The 8,821-nt window shown below is 63.9% G+C and overlaps 1 protein-coding gene across 3 annotated transcripts; it reads left to right on the top strand.

Moving 5' to 3' along the window:
* Positions 1-8,449, top strand: TBX1 (T-box transcription factor 1). Of its 3 annotated transcripts, none has more exons than XM_074321835.2 (9): positions 2-250; positions 815-931; positions 2,191-2,557; positions 4,514-4,615; positions 5,469-5,640; positions 6,159-6,314; positions 6,933-7,000; positions 7,084-7,187; positions 7,539-8,449. In XM_074321835.2, exons 2-9 carry the CDS (start codon positions 898-900, stop codon positions 8,009-8,011), a joined length of 1,476 nt encoding a protein of 491 aa, XP_074177936.1. In that variant the 5' UTR covers positions 2-250; positions 815-897; the 3' UTR covers positions 8,012-8,449. The 3 variants fall into 3 exon arrangements, with proteins under 3 accessions (XP_074177934.1, XP_074177936.1, XP_074177935.1); XM_074321834.2 differs by having other exon boundaries at positions 812-931; XM_074321833.2 differs by having other exon boundaries at positions 1-931.
* The last annotated feature ends 372 nt before the right edge of the window (positions 8,450-8,821 follow it).

Genomic DNA, 8,821 nt, shown 5'->3' with positions numbered 1-8,821 from the left:
TCCTGGCCAGAGTCGGGCGGGTGCGCGCGCGAGTGCGCGTGACGCTTGGGCTCCTGGGCTGTGCAGCCTGGGCGGCGTCCCTCTGCTTGCTCGGGGTCCCCAGCCACGACAGTGAGCCGACCGAAAGGGGCAAGGGGCGTTTTCTGGGCTAGGTCCTGTTCCGCTGCACAGAGGACAGGACGACGCCACAGCCCTGGGGTTGTCCGCCTGTGGCTGGTGCTGGAGTTCGAACTGCCCTCTCCTTACCCAGGTGCAGGGGCAGCCAGGGAGGAGGAGGCGGGAGGGGCTGAGAGCAGGGGCAGGGCCGGGCCCAGGCAGCCCCTTGGTACTTCACCGGTGCCCCGCTGCGGGGGACTAGGGCTGGGTGCTCCGGATATAGTTGCCTCCCTTCTGGGGCTGTAGAAGTTGACGGTAGCTTCATTGTATAGAGGGAACCCCAGCCTCAGCGGGAGCAGTGGGATAATTGAGGGGCGCTGGTCATGGAGGTCCCTGGGAGCAGAAGCGAGGAGCCAAGGAGCTTGAAAAGCAGAAGGGCCCTGTGCTCCCCGTGCGCTCCACCCGCCTGGGCCCCTTGGCTGCCACTGGCCAGGAGTGGGGGGCTGTGACGCCATAATCCCCTGGGCCAGGGGCCGGCGGCTGTGAGTGGCACCGCAGGCTCCCGCCCCCGGGTCCCGTGGGCTGGGCCGGCCTCGGTGCGGCTGGGTGCACGCAGACGGAGGCGGCGCCGGCCAGGCCGCCCGGGCGCCTATGGACTCGCGGAGCCCGCTGTCTCCCCGGGCCAGCGCGTTCAGCATCGCCTCTCTGGTTGCAGCAGAGGCCGCAGAGCGCACCGCTCGCCTGGGTCCCGGGTCCTCCGACTGGGCGAAGCTTCACCGGCTGCTGGAATCCCCGGCAGGGATGCACTTCAGCACTGTCACCAGGGACATGGAAGGTGAGCCTCCCCGCTGTGTCTACTCGGACTCGCCTGCCAGACTCCCTGCCGCACCGCTGCTGCTGTGGGACCCCAGCAAAAAGAGTTGGGAGGGTCAGGGCGCAGAGTGGGTGGAGGGAGCTCTGTCAGGGTGGGCTCCAGGCTTCCAGCTTCAACTCTGGGACAGAGGAAGGGCAGGCATCCTGCCCAAAGCCTGTGCACCCTCCAGCCTGGGGACCCAGCTGCAGAGACCTGCAACACAACTGGACACAGACCCAGAAAAGGGCTAGTGGAGGCCGGGAAGGACAGGAGAGGAGGGCCAGAGAAAGGCAGCAGGGGTGGCCATGAGCTCGGAGAGGTGGGATCAAAATCGTGTAAGAAGAGAGTGCGAGAGTCAGGGAACACAGGAATAGGAAAGAGAAAGTCTTGAGGGCAGGCAAGAGAAGAAATTGAGAAAAGGAGAAAAAACACAGAAAACCTGAAAGGAGGGTAGGAAAAAGGAGAAAGAAGAAAAATAAAGAGAGCAAGAACGAAAAAGAAAAAAATGAAAGAAAGTAAAGCCATTTAAAAAAGAAAAAAAATTAGAAAAAGACTTCAGTGTTTTTTTTTTAAACAAAAGGAATAAAAGCCACGAATAACAAAGGACATACAGAAATAAGATGGAAAGGGCAGACTGAAAAGAAAAGACAAAGAGTGATTAAAAATAAAGTGGAAAAGAAGAGTGGGACATAACAGGAAAAAGAGGAAGAGGCAGAAAATCAAAGAGAAACGAAAGAGATAGTGGAAGAAGGAAAGACGATTAGGAGGGAAAATTTAAACTAGGAAGACAAAGGTAAAAAAATAAACTGGAAGAGAAGAGAGCCTGGAGAGAGAAGGGAGAAATGCAACACGGGAGGGCGGCAGAGCGAGGGGCGGCGGACGGCCCTGCGCTCTGGGGAGCCGGTCCGGGCGGTCGGGGGGCCCGGGCCGAGCAGCCGCGGCGGGCGGGCTGGGGGCCGGGGAGGGGGAAGGGGCGGAGGAGGGGCGCGGGAAGGGGAGGAGAGGGAGGCATTGTCTCGGCGGGGGGGTGGGGGGAACTCGGGGCGGGGCGGGGCGGGGCGCCTCCTCGGGGCCGGCCCGCGGTGTGGGGCGGCGCGGCCCGGGGCGCAGCGCGGCGCCCGCCACTCGGCCCTGGGCGCGGGGCAGCGCTCATCTCGGCGGCGGCGGCGGCCCGCGGGTCATGATCTCCGCGGTGTCCAGCCCGTGGCTCACGCAGCTCTCGCACTTCTGCGACGTTGCAGCCTTCACGGCCAGCAGCCTGAGCAGCCTGGGGGCCGCCGGGGGCTTCCCGGGCGCCGCGTCGCCGGGCGCCGACCCGTACGGCCCGCGCGAGCCGCCGCCGCCGCGCTACGACCCGTGCGCTGCCGCCGCCCCGGGCGCCCCGGGCCCGCCGCCGCCGCACGCCTACCCGTTTGTGCCGGCCGCCGGGGCCGCCACCAGCGCCGCCGCCGAGCCCGAGGGCCCAGGGGCCAGTTGCGCGGCCGCCGCCAAGGCGCCGGTGAAGAAGAACGCGAAGGTGGCCAGCGTGAGCGTGCAGCTGGAGATGAAAGCGCTGTGGGACGAGTTCAATCAGCTGGGCACCGAGATGATCGTCACCAAGGCCGGCAGGTCAGGGCGCCCTTCTCCCCGCCGCGACCCTCCCCCACGTGGCGCCAGTCTTGGGCAGCGCGCCTTGGCCCGATTTACGCGAGTGGGACCAAGAAGCGGGGTGGGGGGGCGCGGCCCGACCACCTGCGGGCTCTCTCGGCGCGGGCCGGCTCCTTCGCTCTCTGCGTCCCGGCTCCAGCGACAGCCGCCTGGTGCGCAGGGCGGGAGGGGACGGCGCAGGAGGCCGGGAAGGCGGCAGAGAGAAGCCCCGCGGACTTGCCGCCCAACCCGCAGCCACAGGACACGCCGCCACTGGAAACAGGGGCCGGTTCCGAGCACACCGGGATGGAGAAAAGGCAGCCACCTCCAAGGGGCCTCGCCACCAGCCAGCTCCCAGTGGATCCCACCTTAAAGGAAACGCCGTCTTTGGTTCCCTAGTTCAGTCTATCCGGGCTAGATAAAGAGAGGGCAGCTGAGCACTTGTCTGAAAAATTTTAGGGGAGAATTAAGACTCTTTAAAACAATGTGCTCTGTTTTGTGGAGGTTGCTACCCAGTTTTCTCAGGCCTAAATTTCGGGTGGCTCTGCTGCTGGAGCCCGCCGCCTTCCAATTGGCCTGTATTTGTTGTAAGGGCCCAGAGAGAAGGGGAACAAGTTTTTCGATGCAACGGATTTGACCAGCAGACAAAGGCGGGTGCCTGGCTGTGTCTAATGTACACACGTAGACACCAGCTCCGTGTCCGCCTGGTCAAAAGGAGCTCAGGGCCTGTTTGCAGAGCCTTCTCGTGGTTTCTGTTTCCTTGCTGAGGCCGTCCTCCCTGGGGAGCCTGGGGCCCCGTGCTCAACTCCAGTTCTATGGGTCTTCTTCAGGCTCTGCTTGCTGTCCTGGGCACACAGGCCACCCTCCCCAGAACTGCGCCCCGGTGTTCAGTCTAGGCCAGCCCAGCAGAGGCCTTGGCGGCGGCCAGGCTTCACCCCAGGAGCCAGCGTTCTCAGCACCCTCCCGCCTGCAGAGGCAGGGGTGGGTGGCAGCCCTGTCCAGGAGGGCCGGCTCTGTAGCATCTGTTTTCTGCCCACCACCTAGAGGCAGTTGCCTATGAAGGGAAGCTGTAGGAAGGGCTGGAGTGCCAGGCCTCATGCTGTTCTGCAGGGCTCAGAGACTGGCGTTACTGCCCGTCAGGACAGGGCCGACCCAGGGCCAGTGGACCATCCTGGAGCGGCATAATGCCCTTTCAAGAGCCCTACCTGGTCATGGAGTTGGAATCCAAGGGAGGGAGAGCTAGGGACCATGAGGGCACAAGCCAAGTCTGTCCTGAGTAACTGTGTCTTGGGGTTATGGTGAAGGAAGTGGGAACTTCCTTGTGTCCCCAAGGAAGGTGAGGAGACTCCAGCACAGGACGGGAGGCAGAGCCTGAGAATCCGAGCACAGTTGAGGCTGGGGGCTCCAAGTCCTCAGCCTCGCTTAGGGATTTGGGAGCAACTACAGACCCAGTAGAAAGGGCAACTGGGCCTCCTCGGAATCACTCCGACTATCCCGGTTTCACTTTGTTCGAGCCGGGGAGCTTAGATCGAGCTGGGGAGGCTATGCCGAGGGCTGAGAACCGCTGGGACCGAGTCCTGCTGTGCGGGTGTTACTGGCTGAGGCTAGCTCCGGTCAGGACAGCGGGAATCAGCAATTGCTAGGTTGGGTCCATGCAGGCAAAAGTGGCAGAAGCAGCAGTTTGCCCGTGTTGGGGCATGGGGTTCAACTCCAGCACTGAGTTAGCCGTTTTTGTGTTTAAAAAAGGGGGCAGGGGGCTGCCTGCCGCTCCTCTTGCCCTCGGCTGGGGAGGGCCTTAGTTGGGTTAGAGCAGCTGAGTGAGGGGCCAGGCAGCCAAACAAAACAGCCGGCAGGGAGGTCACCCTTCCTGGAGCTGGTCAAGGTGGGGCGGCCCTGCTCTTCTCCACCTGAGGTGACGTGCCGCCCTGCTGCCCCCAGGCGCATGTTTCCCACCTTCCAAGTGAAGCTCTTCGGCATGGACCCCATGGCCGACTACATGCTCCTCATGGACTTCGTGCCAGTGGATGACAAGCGCTACCGGTGAGCGCCCAGCAGGAACTGGGAGGGCGCCCTGGGATGCCTCGGATGCTGCCCATGACATTAATGACCAGGTGGTCCCAGGCACCTGTGCCAGCTGCCCCACCTAACCCTGCATGACCTGCTCCCCTCCACCCCATCGGCCCCAGATTCACACACCCCATCCCCAGAGGTCCTCAGGAACTCCCCTCAGGAGGTCACACAGGTGGCCCCCCACCTCCCCTCTAGATGTAGGCCCAAGGCAGCTCCCATGCTACTGGCCAGCTTGGCCTGAGGGGGGCAGGCCCTGTAGACACAGTGCCCCCCTCCACCTTTCTTCGTGTCTTCTCCCGCGAGGGTGAGCGTGGGCACCTTGTCCCCTTCCCCCATTCCCAGGGAATGCTGGGCCCTAGAGCTGGGCAGGAAAGGTGGGGTGACCGGGAGAGATTATGCAAGGCGGGCCTTAACTTCCCGGACAATTAACAGCAATTAATAAAGAGAACGTGGTTCACCCTGTGCCCAAGGCCACTGGCGCAGCCAAATCCGGGCTCCTGCCGGGCCGGCGACACTGGAGACCAGCGGGGAGGCCCATAGAGCGCAGGCAGACCCAGGCAGACCCGCATGCGACGAAATGTGGCGCCAGGAGCCCAGCCTCCCTCCTCGGTGCCTGGCTTCCTGCTGTCTTGTGTATTGGGACAGGAGGGAGTTTTCTGTTTTCTCTACAATTCCCTTCGGAAAAGCTCCCAGCCAGTGTGGTAGCGGAAGCCTCGATTTCACCGATGGGGAAATTCATCAGAGGCACTTTCGGGGTTCACTCGGCAAGGCCCTCTCGGTTCACCCCCACATGGCGTGACCCTGTGCTCCGGTGCCGCCCCAGGTACGCCTTCCACAGCTCGTCCTGGCTGGTGGCCGGGAAGGCGGACCCTGCCACGCCAGGCCGAGTACACTACCACCCTGACTCGCCTGCTAAGGGTGCACAGTGGATGAAGCAAATTGTGTCCTTCGATAAGCTCAAGCTGACCAACAACCTTCTGGACGACAACGGCCACGTGAGCAATCCCCCTCCCCAGGCTATGGCGCTGTCCTGTGCAGGCCCCCTGGAGTCCCTGCTGACTGAGGCCACTGGCAGAGCTTGGGCAGCTCAGGGTGTAGATGAGGGACAGGCTACAGACAGTGGCCCCTCTGGTCAGGGGCTCACAGCCTGGTAGTCCTCGGGTCTAGGAGAGGGGTCACCCTGCTTTCCTCCCCCGACTCCTGATCTTTTGCTGGAGGTTTTTAACTGGAAAGGATGGGGCCATGTGTTGGGCAGGAGGCTTTGTGGAATCCAAGACAATGATATGGGTTGAAGTAGTTCGCAAGGACCTAAAGAAAGAGAATCGAAGCCTTGATCTTTTGTTACTTGGAACATCTTTCCCGGTGGCCCCCAATGGGTCATAGCCTCCACTTGGGCCCCATGGCCAGGCCTCATTTCGGGAGTTAAGGGTTTTGCTCAATTTCTCTGGGACATTGGCTGCTTATTTGGACTTGGCCCATTTCCTAGCTCCCACCTCACCACCTTGTCTTCCAGATTATTCTCAACTCCATGCACAGATACCAGCCCCGCTTCCATGTGGTCTACGTAGACCCGCGCAAAGATAGTGAGAAATATGCTGAGGAGAACTTCAAAACCTTCGTGTTCGAGGAGACACGCTTCACTGCTGTCACTGCCTACCAGAACCACCGGGTGAGGCCCTGGGGACCAGCACCTTCAACATTTCTGGGAAGGGGTACAATTTTCAGTCCCTGCTTGGGAAACAAGGTTTGGACATGCAAGCTGTGGGTCCCAGTGGAAAGCAACCACATGGATCCCCACCCCCTAGGGCCTCAAGCAGCCCCTCCCCTCTGCTGCAGGACGGCCTAGCCTCCTATCAGGTTGACCTCTCTAGCAGCAACTGTCACTGCGGCCTGAAAGTTTGTTTTCCAAACCATTCCGGAAACTCCCCATCAGGGGCCGATCCGAGGTTTACCCAGATTCCTAGGGCGCCCCCCTCCCCTCCACTGCGGGGTGGGGGTAGAGGTGACCACATTCCCATCCCAGCCAGGGGTACAGAGTCTCTATCCCAATTGCTTGGGGCCCCTCAAGGGGTTCCTTAGCGAGAAAGGAGGCTCCACAGACACCCCACCGCAGGAGAAAGGCACAACCTCCGAGGAGGGGGCAGTTGTGGGCCGGTTCCTGTCCGCGGAAAGTAGAGGGGCCCTTCCTGGGAGAGCCCCTCGCAACATTGCCCTCCCCTCCACGGAGGTCTGTTGGCCCTCCAGCGCAGGGGCTCGAGCTGTTTGCTCAGTGCCCGCTTCCCTGCAGATCACGCAGCTTAAGATCGCCAGCAACCCTTTCGCCAAAGGCTTCCGAGACTGCGACCCTGAAGACTGGTGAGTGTCCTCCGAGGAGACAGTGAACGCCCGGGCGCCTGGACAGTGAGCCCCCTGACCCGCCGCCCGCCTCCCTCCCACAGGCCCCGGAACCACCGGCCGGGCGCGCTGCCGCTCATGAGTGCCTTCGCGCGCTCTCGGAACCCTGTAGCCTCCTCCCCTACGCAGCCCAACGGCGCCGAGAAAGGTAGGGCCTGGGTCGTGGGATCCCGGCCGCGGCCCTGCGCGCGCTCCGCCCCGGGCAAGCGGCTGCACCCGGCCTCGCCTGAGCCCCAGGGGCGCTCGCGGCCTTCGCGCCGCTTGCACAACGGCCCTGGCGGCGGGCAAGCGCGCACTCGCCCGCCTGGCCGCGACGGCTGCGCCCCGCCCTGCCGCCCGCGGAGGGGCGCGGGCCCCTAGGGAAGGCCCGGGTCTCCGGTAGGTTCGGAGAGGAGGGGCGGGGAGCGGTCTCGCGCCTCCTCCTGCCGGCGCCGCCGGGGCTCTCGCGGGTACCCTCGGTGGTCCGGCCCCCGCGCTCACCCGTCGGCCCTCCCTGCAGACGCGGCCGAAGCCCGGCGAGAATTCGAACGCGACGCGGGCGGGCCGGCGGTACTCGGGGACCCGGCGCCTCCGCCGCCGCTACTGGCGCGAGTGCTGAGCCCCGCGCTGCCAGGGGCCGCTGGTGCCGGCGGCCTCGTCTCACTGACCGGCGCGCCCGGAGGGCGACCCAGCCCCCCGCACCCGGAGCTGCGCCTGGAGGCGCCCGGCGCGTCGGAGCCGCTGCATCACCACCCCTACAAGTACCCGGCCGCCGCCTACGATCACTACCTCGGGGCAAAGAGTCGGCCGGCACCCTACCCACTGCCCGGCCTGCGCGGCCACAGCTACCACGCGCACGCACACGCGCACCCGCACCACCATCCAGTGAGCCCCGCCGCCGCTGCCGCTGCCGCCGCCGCTGCCGCCGCCGCCGCCAACATGTACTCTGCCGGGGCTGCGCCGCCCGGCTCCTACGACTACTGCCCCAGATAACGCGGCCGCTCGGTTGGCGGACCCGGGCAGCCCTGAGGCCGGCAGAGAAAGCGCACCAACCCCGGGCCACTGCGGGTCGCCCCTTCCCCAGTCTCGCAGCCATGGGGTCCTCCACTCTCCGCTGGAGCGCTGTGGAAGGACCAGGTTCCCCAGCTCGGGTGCCACCGAGGGCACCCCAGCCCCAAGGGCCACGGGAGCCGCGCCGCCTGTGCCAAAGCGCCCGGTCAGCGCGGAAGGAAGTGATATTTATTGTTCTCCGCGAGACCGCGTCGACCCCACCCCCCACCCCAGCTTGGGGGTGGGGTGGGTAGTGGTCAGTTGCAGTGTAGACGACCTGAGAGCCTTGTCTGCAGGCGGTGTAGATACGTGTAGATATTTGTAGATACTGTAGATACCGAGCCGGCGCCAACTTGATAAACGGTTTCGCCTCTTTTGGAAGCTGTCTGCGTGTCCATTTATTTGTGAGCAGTTAGATCTCGCAGGGGATCTCAGGGACAGCGACGCTGGTCGACTCGGGGTCTTAAGGGTCTGCCCAGCCCTAGACCCCGCACGCCACAGATCCTACTCCGGGCGGAGCAGTGTGTACGTGTGTGGGGGGGGTGTCCCTGCAATGCCCTCTGAGGCCCCTTCCAGAGCCTCTTCTGGACCCCACCTCTCAGTCCTCTCCCCGCCCCCTCGGCGTGGCCTGTCTGGGGTCACTCCCACCACCCCCTCCCTGTCCCTTTCCCTCCGTGCCCTTGCCCTCCCACTTCCACCTAGTGGCTTCACCCCAACCTCCCTTAGGCTGTGGGTACCAGGGCTGCCCCTCAG

The sequence above is a fragment of the Rhinolophus sinicus genome, chromosome 9, assembly GCF_057876585.1.
Source record: "Rhinolophus sinicus isolate RSI-liver-muscle chromosome 9, RSI-T2T, whole genome shotgun sequence".
NCBI classification, from domain to species: domain Eukaryota; kingdom Metazoa; phylum Chordata; class Mammalia; order Chiroptera; family Rhinolophidae; genus Rhinolophus; species Rhinolophus sinicus.
Note: the sequence above shows the minus strand (reverse complement) of the source record. Positions and strands in the feature narration are given on the sequence as shown.

Bases quoted from the DNA above. Each gene is read 5' to 3' on its own strand.
- TBX1 (XM_074321833.2), top strand. From the start codon at position 748: ATGGACTCGCGGAGCCCGCTGTCTCCCCGGGCCAGCGCGTTCAGCATC. The intron at 4,616-5,468 runs GTGAGCGCCCAG...GTGCCGCCCCAG, and splicing joins GTGGATGACAAGCGCTACCG to GTACGCCTTCCACAGCTCGT. The intron at 7,188-7,538 runs GTAGGGCCTGGG...CCCTCCCTGCAG, and splicing joins GCCCAACGGCGCCGAGAAAG to ACGCGGCCGAAGCCCGGCGA.